The sequence below is a fragment of the Oncorhynchus masou genome, chromosome 24 (genome assembly GCF_036934945.1).
Source record: "Oncorhynchus masou masou isolate Uvic2021 chromosome 24, UVic_Omas_1.1, whole genome shotgun sequence".
NCBI classification, from domain to species: Eukaryota; Metazoa; Chordata; class Actinopteri; order Salmoniformes; family Salmonidae; genus Oncorhynchus; species Oncorhynchus masou.
This window is the reverse complement of record NC_088235.1, coordinates 42059969-42079124: the sequence shown is the minus strand read 5'-3', so window position 1 is coordinate 42079124 and position 19156 is coordinate 42059969. Positions and strand designations below refer to the sequence as shown.

At 41.9% G+C, this 19156-nt stretch overlaps 1 protein-coding gene across 5 annotated transcripts in view; it reads right to left on the bottom strand.

Moving 5' to 3' along the window:
* dlg5a (discs, large homolog 5a (Drosophila)) overlaps positions 1-8706 on the bottom strand; it is a 49328-nt gene extending 40622 nt beyond the window's left edge. For all 5 annotated transcript variants that reach the window (XM_064933968.1, XM_064933971.1, XM_064933970.1 and 2 more), the window contains exons 1-2: positions 7965-8706; positions 494-562 (exon numbers count right to left, since the gene is read on the bottom strand). In XM_064933968.1, the coding sequence (XP_064790040.1) occupies positions 494-562; positions 7965-8265 (370 nt within the window). In that variant the 5' untranslated portion in view covers positions 8266-8706. The remainder of the gene's footprint in view (positions 1-493; positions 563-7964) is intronic.
* Between the last annotated feature and the right edge of the window lie 10450 nt (positions 8707-19156).

Here is a 19156-nt window from a genome sequence, read left to right as displayed (position 1 = left end):
GAGCGGGCCTGTCAGGGAGGCCAACAGACAGGCAGCAGACCCCCTCTCTCTCTACCTCCCTCCCGCTTTCCTAGAACAGAAACAGAAGGAGCGGGCCTGGCCAACAGACAGACCGACAGGCAGAGTCAGCGCCAGGGAGGAACTCAGAGGATCCTTGGCACCAGGTTGGGCCCTTAAGGGTTTATGTAACAGCCAGTGACGCGCTGAGTCATTTGGACCACTGTCAAGCTCTGGTAGCAAGAGTGAGTAAGTGAGTGTGCATGTTAAAGAGGTAGCATGGTGAACTAAACTCATGGACGAGAGAAAGGAGAGAGATTGGCCAGGTGGGCTGCCGTAGGGGGCATTGGCAAGCATTAATGCGTCTTTAGTGAAAGATGTCTTATTGGACTAGTGGGGTTATTCTGGTATAAACAAAGCTGCACTGAGAGGCATTGACACTACTACATGACTTGGATTACACACACACACACACACGTATTGGCCTCATACTTACCGACACTGCTTAGGGAACTGCTACTCTCAGAGTCTGAGGGCATGGTGGAGAGAACACTGTATGTAGAGCCTGCAGAGCGAGTGATATGGGGAAGAAGAGATGACATAAGCAATCAGTAAAGAAGAAAATCATATGTTCTTTTCCATTAAGTCTTTTAAACGATTGGCTTGCCAATCGATGATGAATTAATAGTGTAACGTTTCATAACACAGTACAAATCCGCATGAAATATATTGAAAAATACACCACATACACACAAAGGTATATGGATTAGTAAAAATAGTGGATTCAGCTATTTCAGCCACACCCATTGCTGACAGGTGTATAAAATCAAGGACACATCCATACAATCTGCATAGACAAATATTGGCAGTAGAACAGCCCGAACTGAAGAGCTCAGTGACTTTCAACATGGCACCCTCAATGGATGACACCTTTCCAACAAGTCAGTTCGTCAAATTTCTGTCCTGCTCGAGCTGCCCTGGTCAACTGTAACTGCAGAATGGGGACGCCGAGTGCTGGCCTGCTCAGGAGCCCTGACCTCAACCCCATTGAACACCTTTTGGATTAATTGGAAGGCCGACGGGGAGCCAGGCCTAATCGGCCAACATCAGTCCCCGACTTCACTAATGCTCTTGAAGCTGAACGGATTGTAGGCTGTCACAGCAGCAAATAAGATGGTCGACAAGCACATGTCCACATACTTTTGGTAATGCATTATACATACATTTTCTCCTGTATTTATGGACTCCTAGTTCTTAATCAGGATTCCTCTTTACTCGTGTCCCCTCTCCATGCACCTCATACATTGCTTTGATGCATCTTCCCCATATGTCCCTGCTAGTCAAGCAGAGTGTAATGTGGTTAGAATGTAATGTTCTCCTTTCTTAGTCAAGCAGCACACGGAGAAGGCACTCAGGACAATGATGTCCTATTTGCATAGTGCTGCACACTGCTAAGCCAAGGGATATTCCATGTCGAGAAAGGGGGGATATAGTATGTCATTCTGCTGCACATCACAGCTCTAGCTGCAGTAGCAAATGGACTGCCTTTTCTAAAGGGCCACAAACATATCATGGGTATAACCCTTTGTGGAGTTAGAGTTCTTAGAATGTCGTCATTTTCAGTGTTCCACTTATGGATTTTTACAGTTCAAGAAATATTGAATTAGCAGGCATTGTTGGTGTCGTCTATAACAATAAGTTAAAAGGTTTGCCATAGAACAGCATATTTAGACAAAGTTTAGTCCTCAGAGTATTAAGAAGTCAAATAGATATAATAGCTGGTTCTCAATAGCTATATTGCGATTAACTACGATGTGTCTCTGTCACATTTCAAGAAGACATAAGACTGCAATTAGTGTGTCCTCTAAAAACCCAGTCATGACGCACACCAACGGGAGAGATACCGTCAAGAGGTCATCGATCAAATCCCACTATCCCAGATGTCCATCAGTGTCCTTCCCACCCTGCTGTGTCAGGTAAAGTCCTTACAACACCAACCCTGCAGCTCAGACAAGACCAAGCCTCATTAGCTAGGATCTCTCCCTCACTGAGACTCAGTGTACATACAAATATATAGCGAGTGAGAAAGCGAGAGAAAAGAGAAGAAAAAAAATGGGGGTAGAAGAGAAGAGACTGGCTTTTAATCTGTTCTGACACTCCCCGAAGCTGTGCTCACTGCTCTCTCTGCTGCTGCTCTCCACTGTGATACACATTCAGAGCAGCTTGACATGAGAACCAGGCAGAGCCTACTACACCTCTGCTGCACACTGAAAGCAGGCGGGCAGCTCCTACATTCTTGTTATACACATTCTCCCAGATGATATATAAAAAGTAGTGGCTACAACTTTCTAAACTTGTGTCAGATATTTTAGACCAGTGTGAAGTAAACCAATAGTATTTATTATGACAGAAGGACTCTTGCTCCTCAGTTAGCAGATAATCCATCCTCTTACATGGAAGTCTGAGGCTATTTGCCAAAAATATTTTTTATATATATATATATTTTTAGCAATGCAACAAATCAAAGTTCATTATGGGGCTAGGGATTAAACAGGGCTGGGAGATGTGGGATTTGACAAAGCAAGCCCCGGGACACCAAAATAAATTGAGATTCTCAGTTATTTGTCCCCTCTGGGACCAGCATGTCATGCCACATTGCTTAGACCAAAATCACTTGTGTAATAATCGTCACTGCTCACTACAGATTTAATTTGTCCAAAACGCTAGGGGCTGGCCTCTCCTATGCTGTTCCCACTTCAACAGACATAGATGGTATAACATACAATATGGACAAGAAGTCGACCGATTAATTATGGCCGATTTCAAGTTTTCATAACAATCGGAAATTGGTATAAATGGGCGCCAATTTTTGTATTATTATATTTTTTTTTAGACCTTTATTTAACTAGGCAAGTCAGTTAAGAACACATTCTTATTTTCTATGACTGCCACGTTCAGGGGCAGAAAGACACATTTTTACCTTGTCAGCTCGGGGGATCCAATCTTGCAACCTTACTGTTAACTAGTCCAACGCAATAACGACCTGCCTCTCTCTCATTGCACTCCACAAGGAGACTGCCTGTCTGACTGAGCATACAAGCATACAAGTATCTAAGCATCTGACTGAGCGGTGGTAGGCAGAAGCAGGCGAGTAAACATTGATTCAAACAGCACTTTCGTGCGTTTTTCATGCGTCAAGCATTGTGCTGTTTATGACTTTAAGCCTATAAACTCCCGAGTTGAGGCTGGTGTAACCGAAGTGAAATGGCTAGCTAGATGGTGCGCGCTAATAGCATTTCAAACTTCACTCGCTCTGAGCCTTGGGGTGGTTGTTTCCCTTGCTCTGCATGGGTAATGCTGCTTCGTTGGTGGCTGTTGTCGTTGTGTTGCTGGTTCGAGCCCAGCAGGGAGCGAGGAGAGGGACGGAAGCTATACTGTTACACTGGCAATAATAAAGTGCCTATAAGAACATCCAATAATCAAAGGTTAATGAAATACAGATGGTATAGAGGGAAATAGTCCTATAATTCCTATAAAAACTACAACCAAAAACTTCTTACCTGGGAATATTGAAGACTCGTTAAAAGGAACCACCAGCTTTCATATGTTCTCAGCTTTCTTACATAGCACATATTGCACTTTTACTTCTCCAACAATTTGTTTTTGCATTATTTAAACCAAATTGAACATGTTTCATTATTTACTTGAGGCTAAATTGAATTTATTGATGTATTATATTAAGTTAAAATAAGTGTTCATTCAGTATTGTTGTAACTGTCATTATTACGAATACATTTTTAAAATCGGCCGATTAATCAGTGTCAGCTTTTTTTTGGGTCCTCCAGTAATTGGTATCAGCGTTGAAAAATCATAATCGGTCGACCTCTAGTTTAGATGGTACAATAATTCTCAACACGATGCATTGCTTGTTTTGTCACAAACTGAAATTAGGCTATTAGAATTTTAGCAACCAGGAAATGGTGGAGCGATTGCTGCAGATTGCACGTTTAAAAGTATTTTTTTTAGCGTTATTTTATTTGTACATTTTCTCCTCTCTTCCACTCCTGACTGCATGTGCTGCCATATAAATAATAGAACAGATAATTTTCCTCCCCATTCAGGTCAATGACGCCAGAATTGGTGGACTGGCGGCCATTGCAAGTGTACCCATAGAAGAAAAGCAGCTAGTAAAATATGCGCTAAAATTTGCTGTGATTGGTTGATTCAACTCAACTGACATTACAAAAAAAATACATTCCACTTCATGAGCCACATCAGTTAACATAATTTGAATGGGTATTATTGCATCACAAGACCAGGCAGCCATTGCGTGTGTACCAATGAGTTTACCAGTCCAATTGCCAAGGTTTTAAGCCTGTTGTAGTCTATCTATTCAATGGTTATTTTATTTTCATGACAGTCTTCACCCATAACCGTCGGTTACACAGTTGTACGGTAATTGCTCCAGCCCGAGTGCACACAGCTCTGAGCTGATTTGAGGTATAGTACAGTCACCCAAAGGGAATGGCCCATCTTCTACACACACAGTGAGGGAGGGAGTAGGACTTTGAGTGGACGCAAACACAGCATCCTGTCAAGGAGCATTGTGTCACACCTTCCTCTTTGTGTGCGTTTGAATCAATGTCACAGTTCGTAAGTAGAGTTACAGGTATAACTACTCTATAGGTGAAACAACAACAAAGCACTGCAGAGGTCTAAGAGAAGTCTAACGTCAAAGCACTGCATAAGACAAAGTCAAGGCAATGAAATTGTTTCTGATTATTGCAATGTGTATGAATTTAATCAGCTTGAAATGCTCTAGCACGGTTTCTTATCGGAAAAGCACTGATACTGGTGTAGTCTACATAGGCAATATATTCTCATATTAACTAAATAAGAATCATATTGGCAGTTTGATGGACTGACAGGATTAATTTACTTAATATCTTATTAAAATAATTAACATGATAAACAAACGTGGAATTAGGGCGCTGTGTTTTGTGCAACGATGTGACATGCCTGGATTTACATTCAATAAATAGTGCATAAAATAAACGGGACAATATTTCTCTCGGTTTCCTACAGCAGCCATATTGGGAGGGTTGGAGGGGGAGAACCCTGCTTTGAACCATCCCCGCTGTCACTGTCTACGTGCATGCAAGTGTATGTGTGTGCAGTTTTAAGTTAGAGGGGTGTGTCTCGTATATGTGTGTCTCTCAGTGAAGGGCAGAGGAAACCTGCCAGTGAGTAAAGGCAAAGGCAGCCAGTATGAGAGAATGGCTTAAGAGCAGGTTGTTATCAGCGCAGATCACACACACGCACGGGAGCTCAGGCTTTCATCTCTACGGTCCCTTTCCCTCTCTGCCTGAAGCAAGGAGGAGGCTCATCTCCACTCTCTCACCAGCCAGGCAGCCTGGTTAAATGCAGTAATCATGTCAGCCTGAATCGCTGCACTAAAGATAATGAAAAGTGTTCAAAAATACCTCCTCACTACATCTGCCTGCCACGCTCTCTCTCTGTCTGTGTCGAAGCAGCAGCAGCCGGGAGGGAGCAGGAGAAAATACAGAAGAGAGGGCTGTGGAGGCATGATAATACACGTCTCACAGAGAGAGCTTACAACAGGCAGGCAGCGTAGAGCTAATCCTCTGGTGAATAACCACCATGAACCCACTAGGGTTGCGCCGTAAACGGCACAATATCCTCTATGTAGTGCACTACTTTTGACTAGGGCCCATAAGCCCATAGGGTGCCTTGTGGGATGCAGGCAAGTTTACATACCTACAGCCTTGCTGCTGCTCCCCTCATCTACAGCATTAAACACCATGGTTGCAAATTGCAAATGTTGCAAGTGTACCGAATGTGGTTCAGTGAGTGATCCATGCCGGTGTGATGAGTGACCTTGAATGAGACCTGAAGACTGGTGTTAACACTCTTCATAATGAAAGTTGTCATAGTCTTTCAGATGACCAAACTAGGCCTATAAAGTAGACTCCTGATAAATACAACGACTTGAGACGTCTCGATTTAGCCTAGTCTCTCCTCTCCCCACACAGCCACTGTCTTAACAGACATTTTAATGGTCTCGTAGGACAATAACCTATACTACTGGCTTATAGGCCCACTACTGTACATGGAAAATAGAGAATATGACTGGCGCAATATTATGGATTTTTAAGCATGGTTATACGTACGCACACCACGCAAGGGTCGATATGAAACGTCACATCAGCCGCAAGAGCGTTTCCATGGAAACAAGTCAGGCTATCTGTGAGCAAATAACATAAGAGGAAGCACTTGTCTTTGGATGGAAAAACAAATGACATGATATTAGTATTGCAAACCATTGATGACAACTTGGGAGATTGCTGTGCACATCTAACCCTACCTAGAATAGGCTACTGGGCAATTCAATGGAATCATGCTGAGATGTTTTTTAACATACATTTAAAGTTTAAAAAAAATCAAACATTGATTTCAACGATTAAAGACCCATTGCAGTCAAAAACAGTATTTTCCTGTGTTTTATATGCATTTCCACACTATGCGGATGAAATATCCCTTTTAGTATAAGCTCTGTTTGAAAAGAGAGCTTGACATTTCAACCTGTTTTGGTATAGATGGCATTTTGGCCTGCCTGATGACATAACCAGATTAGTTAAAAGACCAATAAGAAAGAGGGTCCCAAACCTCTGCCATTAATAGCTATTTTAAGTTATTTTTGACCATTTTAATTGAAAACAGTAAGGTATTTAAATTGTTACCCGGAAATTATTTAATATGGAGATAAAAACCACAACAGGACCTTTAAAAAATAAAAATAAACTATGAACAATGACTACTTTTAACAATTTACACAGTAAATAAAACATTTTATGAGAATAACAGTGCAGATGCATAGTTTGGTAACATGATTATGGTTACATTGTCGAACGTAGAACGTAGTATCTGCACAGTTCTTCCTGTAAATGTGTTTTTGTAAATTTGTCAGTGGAAATTGATAAAAGTAGTCATTGTGCATAGAGTTATATGGTTTGATCAAACTTTGACATCTATGTTTTTTGGTTGGAATACATTATGAAAAAGTCAGGGTAATTCTGTTACCATGGAATTACCCTACTGCATTTAATTTCCCCTAATAAATCTAAAGTAAAATTACAAATTAGTTTGGTGGAAAATCTGAAACCTAAATACAGTGAAATAGACCCATTTGTATCCTATACATTGTAGAATGGGTATATGTAGGCTACTCCATGATTTTACTACAGGCTATGTAACAGACATTGCAACTGTGCCGAACATGTTGGGGCCTGGATACATGAGGTCTCTAAAGTGTGTCTGGAATAAATAAAATATAAGGTTCAGAGCGTGCCAGTAACTGAAAGGTAGCTGGTTGGAATCCCAGAGTAGACTTGGTGAAAAAGCTGTCATTGTGCCCTTGAGCAAAGCACTTAACCCTAATTGCTTCTGTAAGTCGCTCTGGATAAGAGCATCTGCTAAATTGCGAAACCGTTCTCATTCAAAGCGAGGGTTGGCAAGCGTGTTAATTTTTCATCTACTGCCAAGCCACAGAGTAGCAGAGTCCACTCACTCCCATGCAGCAAATAGTGATGGAATTTGGTTTTAGAGCCTGTGGCATCTATGCCTCTGCTGGTGATTACTAGCTTTTTTAATGTTAAATATTGCTGTGTAATGAACAATGTGATGCTGAAACGGAACTTTGGAAAACATTTTAGGTTGTTAGCAAAGTTCTCAAGTTCTTGCTTCGAATGCGGCATATCAACATAAATATTAGCAGAGCATGTTTACGTTATCGAAGTATTGCACGGGTGACCACCCTGTAAGTGAATTATGAGACTTGGGGTAGCCGTAAAACTTGTTCAATATCTCAAAGGCTGTGTAGAGGAATGTAGCAAGCATGCATCCAACATTTGCGTGCAAAAGTGTTGCATGCGTGCATGGTGACTTACCGGAGGAATGGTCCACGGGTCCACCGCCGTTGGTAAAGAGTGCAGAATACAGGTCAGGGTACGCCTTTTCCAAGGCCACACACAGCTCGAGGAAATGGTCGCTTTCCTTATTCACAAGCATCTTCAAAAGCTGGTCCACTTTCTCCGCGCTGGAAGAGCAGTTTTGGTCCAGTTCGAAGCGGTCGAGCTGGCTCAGAGTACCGGAGAGTATCAGCAACTCTATCAGTCGATCTGCGTCTGTTATAGAGTCCAGCAAGTTTTGGTGGAATTGTTCTAACAACTCTTTGTGCTTTGGCTCCATTGCCGTTCGCTTCAGTTCCGTAGCTAGCTAACTAGCTAGCAGACTGGTTAGCTAACGTATCCTCGGCTTTATTTCTCCAAAATGACCCCCTGCCCGATAAGCGAACAAGGAACTAACTTCCTAATTGTCACTTGTATGAATTTTGCATTACAGCCATGACATGTAATGGCATGGGAGAGCAGTTGTTTATAACAAATAGGAAAAGGCATAAGAAGCCATATTTGTTGTCTACGACCGTAAACTGCACTAAACAGATATACATTTTCCCAGCTTACTTACGTCTGGTTACTTCGTCCATTTTTGCTTTATTCCGACGAAAACATGCCTGACACATTTGCTTTTTCTATAAAGCACTAAACCGACTGAACTGCTAGGAAAACTATCGTAACTCTCTCGCCGTTCCCCACTTACACTGTATCCTCCGCCATGTCTGGGCTGTTCAGCAGCTGCTGCATGCTGTCAATCAAATTCCCATACAATGCCATGTAAGGTAAAAACGGGGCGGGCCTTACCCCAAGACACACCTGCTTTTTCAATGGGCGTGCTCCGTAGTACGGCGGAAAAGATGACAATGGATAATTTATTTTGCATGTAAACGTTTCTGTGACACATTGTATCAGAGATACAGAACAGTGAAGCAGAGGCAGAAGTGACAACCAACTCAGCAAACATTGTTCTAGCCACTTAAACATTTTCTTTGGTATCCAACATAACCATTTTGGTGAGATGAAGAGGAGATTTTTGATGACATTGATATAAATATAAATTAATATATTTAGATATAGATGAACATTTTTGATTATATTATATCATATTGTTTTAATTTCAAATGTTTTCTGTTTTATTACATTGCAAAATATACATATGATAGTAACAATTCTTACCAGTGTGCCAACTGTACCAACAAGATTCATACATTCCTACCACATTGCTGTGCAGCCAAAATTAATTGAAGAGAGGCAGCAACCAAGAAGATGAATACCATGTTGGTTGTGAATCAGATCAAATAGTCACTGAGTAGCAGACCTGGTTTTAAAAACAATTTCAGATAATGAAACTACATTTCACGACACGTATTCAGATAACCTTTATTTGAAAAAAAAACAAGAGGTTGAACATTGGAATATATTTGGAAATACATTTGAAAAATATTTGAAAATACTCAAATACACTCCCATGCATTTAACCCAGGTATTTGAAAATAATATTTGAAGTAAGTATTTTAAAATACAATTTGGTCGACGATTTGGTTTTTACAAATAATCATTCAAGTACTCAAATAAATGTACTAGTTTTGGGCTGTGTATTTCAAAATACTCAAAAACACTTTTTAAAATGTATTTAACAAATACTCAAATACACATTTAGTCTAACCAATGTCTGTGTTCAGTACGAAAAAACGTAATGCAAATTTCAATTAAACAGAAATGCTGCTGTTCTGAACGACCAGTTGTAAAACTGGGAGGGTTTGGGCTGTGGGTTGGGAAAAGCTGTCAGCATGTCAGCCTTTAAATACATCACTCATTGCTTCAAGCCACAACCTACCACGCCCATCAAATGTAGAAAATGTTCAAGAACGTTGAAGAACATTTTGTGGAATCATTGCGCAATGTAGCATATTTTAATCTAACTGAATGCACCCCAGGTCTGCTGAGTAGTCATAACTAAGTGGGAAGGTGGTTATCACCAGTTGTGAAGTTGTGAATACCAGTTGGATGCATTCACGTGCTTTGAACTTGTGAGAAACGGCAATTGGCTAATGGCCAACAAGCTGCGTCAACCATAAATTAAAAGTACAGCTATCATGCTTGTAAACAAATTATCGTGTTCAAAAACCATATTAATAGATTACTTTTTATAAATAATGTTTTGCTGTTGCATTAACTGCAGAAAATGCTGTTATCTAGGTAATTCCCTTAGTAGGTGACCTCAGAGGCCAGCATGTGGGAGAAGACTATCAGCTCAGGGATGATAGACGAGTTTCCCACTAGTAACTACCAGTTGGAGGGTGTTCACGTAGATGTTCTCAGTCTTAAGTGGTAAATACCACATTCCCACTTGGTTATGAACTGAAAGTAGTTTATGGAGCAACTGTCATTCACCTTCAGATTTGTTTCAGAAACCATTGCAAATCAACATCAATTGGAGTGCTCAGGGCAAACTCACAATGTTCAAAATTGTATGACTTGGTTTTTGAAGTTAGATGTGATTTGGCCCAAAAAGTGTAACATGGTGAGATTGTTCACATCACTTTCTGGTTTAGCAAGGTTTTTATAAACAAATCTGAATGGTGAATGACCATCTCCTGGGCCGTAGACTACTTTTAGGGTAGTTGAAAAAAAGAGCCAAGTCTAAAGAAATTAAGTAATCCTTTAATGCTCAAGCTAAAGTCATTTCACGCATTAAAAATAAAAGTGGCATGGGGGAGACTAAAATGTCCAACTTTTTCATTGGGTGTCTGGGGATTTTATGAAAATTTAACCTCATTTCCACCTGAACCACAGCATGGTTAAACATTCTCTATTTAGACAATGTGACATGTATTTCTCATATGCTAAAAAGGAATTCAGCTGGATCTGTAAGGAGTTTGGCAAGCCCTGAATCCATATTTCTTGGGGGACATACGCCTGTAATAGCAAGTAGCAGCGAAGAAACACTGTTAATATTATCCAGGTCAAACTCAAACCTTGTAGGCTGCAGGAATAGTGTTCAATACTTCTCTGGTCACACTTTAGGCTCATAAACTCACGCCAAGATAAGGATTAGATTCAGATGTCCCTGTCCAGCAAGATTGAAATGCCGGAATTGTTGATTACTAAAGTGGTGGAGCCAACAAGCTATTGCATCTTATTCTTCCCTATGTTGAAACATGATCTTCTCAGCAAACAGAAGTCCAAAAGGGAAAATCAAATCATCATACATATTAGTATTCAATCTTCTCTCCATTTTGGTTTATTTTGGTTTTCACTTTCATTGTTATCCATCCACAGGTTTGTCCGTCACTGAATCAACTATAAACCCCTGTGACGATGACTGTAAATTAGGTTGAGTTCCAACACTTACCTGCATGTTCAAAGGTGGGTGGGTGCTTATTGCTTTGCTATATACAGTTGAAGTCATAAGTTTACATACACTTAGGTTGGAGTCATTCAAATTCATTTTTTCAACCACTCCACAAATTTCTTGTTAGCAAATTATAGTTTTGGCAAGTCGGTTAGGACATCTACTTTGTGCATGACACAAGTCATTTATCCAACAATTGTTTACAGACAGATTATTTCACTTATAATTCACTGTATCACAATTCCAGTGGGTCAGAAGTTTGCATACACTAAGTTGACTGTACCTTTAAACAGCTTGGAAAATTCCAGAAAATTATGTCATGGCTTTAGAAGCTTCTGATAGGCTAATTGACATCATTTGAGTCAATTCGAGGTGTAGCTGTGGATGTATTTCAAGGCCGACCTTCAAACTCAGTGCCTCTTTGCTTGACATCATGGGAAAATCAAAAGAAATCAGCCAAGACCTCAGAAAAATAATTGTAGACCTCCACAAGTCTGGTTCATCCTCGGGAGCAATTTCCAAATGCCTGAAGGTGCCACGTTCATCTCTACAAACAATAGTACGCAAGTATAAACACCATGGGACCACGGAGCCGTCATACCACTCAGAAAGGAGACACATTCTGTCTCCTAGAGGTGAACCTACCTTGGTGCGAAAAGTGCAAATCAATCCCAGAACAATAGCAAAGGACCTTATGAAGATGCTGGAGGAAACAGGTACAAAAGTATCTATATCCACAGTAAAACGAGTCCTATATCGACATAACCTGAAAAGCCTCTCAGCAAGGAAGAAGCCACTGCTTCAAAACCGCCATAAAAAGCCAGACTACGGCTTGCAACTGCATATGGGGACAAAGATCGTAATTTTGGAGAAATGTTCTCTGGTCTGATGAAACAAAAATAGAACTGTTTGGCCATAATGACCATGGTTATGTTTGGAGGAAAAAGGGGCTAGCTTGCAAGCTGAAGAACACTATCCCAACAGTGAAGCACGGGGTGGCAGCATCATGTTGTGGGGGTGCTTTGCTCTAGGAGGGACTGGTGCACGTCACAAAACAGATTGCATCATGAGGGAGGAAAAAATTTGTGGATACAATTTCATTTATTTTATTTTACTAGGCAGTTAAGAACAAATTCTTATTTTCAATGACAGCCTAGGAACGGTGGTTTAACTGCCTGTTCAGGGGCAGAACAACAGATTTGTACCTTGTCAGGTCAGGGATTTGAACTTGCAACCAGTTGGCACACCGGTTACTAGTCCACCGCTCTAACCACTAGGCTACCCTGTTGAAGCAACATCTCAAGACATCAGTTAAAGTTAAAGCTTGGTCGCAAATGGGTCTTCCAAATGGACAATGACCCCAAGCATACTTCCAAAGTTGTGGCAAAATGGCTTAAGGACAACAAAGTCAAGGTATTGGAGTGGCCATCACAAAGCCCTGACCTCAATCCTATAGAAAATTTGTGGGCAGAACTGAAAAGCGTGTGTGAGCAAGGAGGCCTACAAACCTGACAGAACAACAGCTCTGTCAGGAGGAATTTGCCAAAATTCAGGAAGCTTGTGGAAGGCTACCTGTAATGTTTGACCCAAGTTAAACATTTTAAAGAAATGCTACCAAATACTAATTTAGTGTATGTAAACCTCTGACCCACTGGGAATGTGATGAAAGAAATAAAAGCTGAAATAAATAATTCTCTCTACTATTATTCTGACATTTCACATTCTTAAAATAAAGTGGTGATCCTAACTGACCTAAGACAGGGACTTTTTACTTGGATTAAATGTCAGGAATTGTGAAAGACTGAGTTTAAATGTAGCTGACTAAGGTGTATGTGAACTTCCGACTTCAACTGTAGATAAAATTATTATTGTTTTTAATTTTTTTTTAAGGCTAGAAATATCAGTTTTGTAAAGGGAACAGACCTAAACTCAGCAAAAAAAGAAACATCCTCTCACTGTCAACTGCATGTATTTTCAGCAAACTTAATGTGTAAATATTTGTGTGATCAACTGAGACACAAACTGATCAAGTTCCACAGACATGTGACTAACAGAAATCAAAAGTAACAGTCAGTATCTGGTGTGGCCACCAGCCTCATTAAGTACTGCAGTGCATTTCCTGCTCATGGACCGCACCAGATTTGCCAGTTCTTGCTGTGAGATGCTACCCCACTCTTCCACCAAGGCACCTGCAAGTTCCCGGATATTTATGGGGGGAATGGCCCTAGCCCTCACCCTCTGATCCAACAGACATCCAACAGACATTCTAAATGGGATTTAGACCCGGGCCATTCGCTGGCCATGGCAGAACACTGATATTCATTTCTTGCAGGAAATCACGCACAGAACGAGCAGTATGGATGATGGCATTGTCATGCTGGAGGGTCATGTCAGGATGAGCCTACAGGAAGGGTACCACATGAGGGAGGAGGATGTCTTCCCTGTCATGCATAGTGTTGAGATTACCTGCAATGACAACAAGCTCAGTCCAATGATGTTGTGACACACCGCCCCAGACCATGACGGACCCTCAACCTCCAAATCGATCCCGCTCCAGACTACAGGCCTCGGTGTAGCACTCATTCCTTCGACAATAAATGCGAATTCGACCATCACCCCTGGTGAGACAAAGTTGCGGATTGTCAGAGCACTTTTTGCCAGTCCTGTCTGGTCCAGCGACGGTGGGTTTGTGCCCATAGGTGATGTTGTTGCCGGTGATGTCTGGTGAGGACCTGCTGTACAACATGTCTACAAGCCCTCAATCCATTATCTCTCAGCCTATTGCGGACAGTCTGAGCACTGATGGAGGGATTGTGCGTTCCTGGTGTAACTCGGGCAGTTGTTGCCTGTACCTGTCCCGCAGGTGTGATGTTCGGATGCACCGAGGTGTTGTTACACGTGGTCTGCCACTGTGAGGATGATCAGCTGTCCGTCCTGTCTCCCTGTAGTGCTGTCTTAGGTGTTTCACAGTACTGACATTGCAATTTATTGCCCTGGCCATATCTGCAGTCCTCATGCCTAATTGCAGCATGCCTAAGGTACGTTCACACAGATGAGCAGGGACACTGGGCATATTTCTTTTGGTGTTTTTCAGAGTCAGTAGAAAGGCCTCTTTTGTGTCCTAAGTTTTCATAATTGTGGCCTTTATTGCCTACCGTCTGTAAGCTGTTAGTGTCTTAATGACCGTTCCACAGGTGCATGTTCATTAATTGTCACATGAGAAACACTGTTTAAACGCTTTACAATGAAGATCTGTGAAGTTATTTGGATTTTTATGAATTATCTTTGAAAGACAGGGTCCTGAAAAAGAGACATTTATTTTTATGCTGAGTTTATATTTTCTCAATTCCTGATGTTACACCAACCCTTGTCTTATTGCTTTGTATTCTGCCTAAAGTCTTCAGAAATGGTCTAAAATACATTTTTGCTCAGCAACATGTCTTTCCTTGCACTTCCAACACAGCTTATCCCTTTATTTTCTGACCATATTACTTGCAACACTACAATAAGAGTTGAGAGGTTGGCTACTTCTTCTATTCACTTCACAACACATCCTCTACTTCTGAGGCACTCCAACAGAGAAGCATATGAGTGTCTTCCATTCCCTAATGCTATGAATAACTTGTGGATCATGGCCATCAGATACATCTTAGGTTTTAAGAATTCAGAGAATCCCTAGAATGCCCTGGAAGTCAAATAAATCGAAGATTCTAAGAACTCTGTGGATTTGTAAGAACTTCTAGAATGGATGCCCTGGCCATGTATGGATTCTTGCTGGGCTGATGGTGTCTGTGTATGAAGGGTCATGTTAGCCTTCATTGACGGCACACTTTTACAGATATTCCGCAGAGCTGAAAATAATTCAGCTAAGACCCTGGCTACTCAATCTAAATATATCACCAGATTTCCCTGTATAAGTTTCTAAAAAATGCTGAAAATCTGTTTCTCAGTAAGTGGTTTTAGGAATAATGCTGCACTACTCACACACAAATTCTGATTGCAGAAGAAAATATCAGTCTGTAAAAATAGACAGGATTAGTTATGAACAGATGGCTGATGTTCTTTTCCAGCTACAGGGACTAAAAATCACCCCAAAACAATCAACTTCACAGGGATAATGCTCATATGACCGGCTGTGTGCCTAATACCTATGTATTTACATGGTAGTTAGTGTATATAGGAAGATAAAGTGTACGTACAATGTAGTTACACATTATGGATTTTTATCAACCACTAATACAAACATGGTCTCTCAGCAAGCACGGTCTGTGAACTGCACTGAGCTACAGGGCATTATTGCCATCTAGGGGCCAGAATAAAAACAACATGTATGGCAGGTAGATATTGTATCTCATTTAATTTACCTTTATTTTAAACATAATTCTAGTCATATATGCACTAAATTATGCACCAAATTAACATTGATCACATGTATTAACTATTGGCCTCTTGATTATGCCTGAACTTCAGTCCAAGTGTCTTCTGTATTGGAGCAGAGTTTATTGACCAGTGTGAAGGAAAGGGTCAAGGGAAATGTCAATTTTTTAATTCATATTTATCATATCAAGCACCACCTCAACACATGTGAAAAGGGCAGTGTTTCCGATGACATCCGGTGTATCAACTGGCACGTTTTTTGTTGTGGTGGTCAAGGGCAGACAGGTCTGGAGTGAACCTAGGACTATATCTATTCCTAGTTCTACATTTTTTGAACGGAGCATGCTTATTTAAGATGGTGAGGAAACCACTTTTAAAGAATAACCCGGCATCCTCTACTGACGGGATGAGGTCAATGTCATTCCAGGATACCCCGGCCAGGTCGATTAGAAAGGCCTGTTCGCTGAAGTGTTTTTGGGCGTGTTTGACAGTGATGAGGGGTGGTCGTTTGACCGCAGACCCATTACAGATGCAGGCAGTGATCGCTGAGATCTTGGTTGAAAACAGCAGAGGTGTATTTGAAGGGCGAGTTGGTTAGGATGATATCTATGAGGGTGCCCGTGTTTACAGATTTGAGGTTGATCATTTGTGTGAGGTTGACAGCATCAAGCTTCGATTGTAGGATGGCAGGGGTATTAAGCATGTCCCAGTTTAGGTCACCTTAACAGCACGAGCTCAGAAGATAGATGAGGGGGCAATCGATTCACATATGGTGTCCAGGGCACAGCTGGGGCAGAGGGTGGTCTGCAGGCTATCTCTGAAGTAGATTGCAATACCGCCCCGTTTGGCAGTTCTATCTTGGCGGAAAATGTTATAGTTTGGGATGGAAATTTCAGTGGTGTTGGTGGTTTGCCTAAGCCAGGATTCAGACATGGCTAAGACGTCCGGGTTGGCAGAGGGTGCTAAAGCAGTGAATACAACAAACTTAGGGAGGAGGGTTCTAATGTTAACATGCATGAAACCAAGGCTTTTATGGTTGCAGAAGTCAACAAATTAGAACACCTGGGAGTAGGAGTGGAGCTAGGCACTGCAGGTCCTGGATTTACCTCTACATCGCCAGAGGAACAGAGGAGAAGTAGGATAAGGGTACGACTAAAGGCTATAAGAACTGGTCGTCTAGTATGTTCAGAACATAGAGTAAAGGGAGCAGGTTTCTGGGCACGATAGAATAGAGTCAAGGCATAATGTACAGGCAAAGGTATGGAGTGACATTGACCTCATTCCGTCAGTAGAGGATGCCGGGTTATTCTTTAAAAGTGGTTTCCTCACCATATTAAATAAGCATGCTAAATTCAAAAATGTAGAACTAGGAATAGATATAGTCCTTGGTTCACTCCAGACCTGTCTGCCCTTGACTACCACAACAAACATTGTGTGGCGTTCTGCATTAGCATTGAATAGCCCCTGTGTTATGCAACTTTTCAAGGAAGTTAGGAACCAATATACACAGGCAGTTAGGAAAGCTAAGGCTAGCTTTATCAAACAGAAATTTGCATCCTGTAGTACAAACTAAAAAAAATGCTGGGACACTAAAGTCCATGGAGAATAAGAGCACCTCCTCCCAGCTGCCCACTGCACTGAGGCTAGGAAACACTGTCACCACCGATAAATCCACTATAATTGAGAATTTCAATAAGCATTTCTCTAAGGCTGGCCATGCTTTCCACCTGGCTACCCCTACCCTGGTCAACTGCCCGGCACCCTCCACAGCAACCCGCCTAATCCCCCACCATTTCTCCTTCACCTAAATCCAGATAGCTGATGTTCTGGAAGAGCTGCAAAATCTGGACCCCTACAAATCAGCCGGGCTAGACAATCTGGACCCTCTTTCTAAAATGATCTGCCGAAATTGTTGCAACCCCTATTACTAGCCTGTTCAACCTCTCGTTCGTATCGTCTGAGATTCCCAAAGATTGGAAAGCTTCCACGGTCATCCCCCTCTTCAAAGGGGGAGACACTCTAGACCCAAATTGCTACAGACCTATATATATCCTATCCTGCCTTTCAAAAGGTCTTCAAAAGCCAAGTTAACAAGCAGATTACCGACCATTTCGAATCCCACCGGACCTTCTCCGCTATGAAATATGGTTTCAGAGCTGGTCATGGGTGCACCTCAGCCACGCTCAATGTCCTAAACGATATCATAACTGCCATCAATAAGAGACATTCCTGTGCAGCCGTATTCATCGACCTGGCCAAGGCTTTTGACTCTGTCAATCACCACATTCTTATCGGCAGACTAAACAGCCTTGGTTTCTCAAATGACTGCCTCGCCTGGTTCACCAACTACTTCTCTGACAGAGTTCATTGTGTCAAATCGGAGGGCCTGTTGTCCGGACCTCTGGCAGTCTCTATGGGGGTGCCACAGGGTTCAATCCTCAGGCCGACTCTCGTCTCTGTATACATCAATGATGTCGCTCTTGCTGCTGGTGATTCTTTGATCCACCTCTACGCAAACGACACCATTCTGTATACTTCTAGCCATTCTTTGGACACTGTGTTAACTAACCTCCAGACGAGCTTCAATGCCATACAACTCTCCTTCTGCAGCCTCCAACTGCTCTTAAATGCAAATAAAACTAAATGCATGCTCTTCAACCAATCGCTGACCACACCTGCCCGCTGGCCAGCATCACTACGCTGGACGGTTCGGACTTAGAATATGTGGACAACTACAAATACCTAGGTGTCTGGTTAGACTGTAAACTCTCCTTTCAGACTCACATTAAACATCTCTAATCCAAAGTTAAATCTAGAATCGGCTTCCTATTTCGAAAACAAAGCATCCTTCACTCATGCTGCCAAATATACCCTCGTAAAACTGACCATCCTACCGATCCTCGACTTCGGCAATGTCATTTACAAAATAGCCCCCCAACACTCTACTCAACAAATTGGATGCAGTCTATTACAGTGCCATCCGTTTTGTCACCAAAGCCCATATACTACCCACCACTGCGACCTGTACGCTCTCGTTGGCTGGCCCTCGCTTCATACTCGTCGCCAAACCCACTGGCTTCAGGTCATCTACAAATCTCTGATAGGTAAGGCCCCGCCTTATCTCAGCTGACTGGTCCCCATAGCAGCACCCACCCGTAGCACGCGCTCCAGCAGGTATATCTCTCTCGTCACCCCCAAAGCCAATTCCAACTTTGGCCACCTTTCCTTACAGTTCTCTGCTGCCAATGACTGGAATGAATTGCAAAAATCACTGAAGCTGGAGACTCATATCTCCCTCACGAGCTTTAAGCACCAGCTGTCAGAGTAGCTCACAGAGCACTGCACCTGTACATAGCCCATCTGAAAATAGCTCATCCAACTACCTCATCCCCATACTGCATTTATTTATTTATTTATCTTGCTCCTTTGTACCCCAGTATCTCTGATTGCA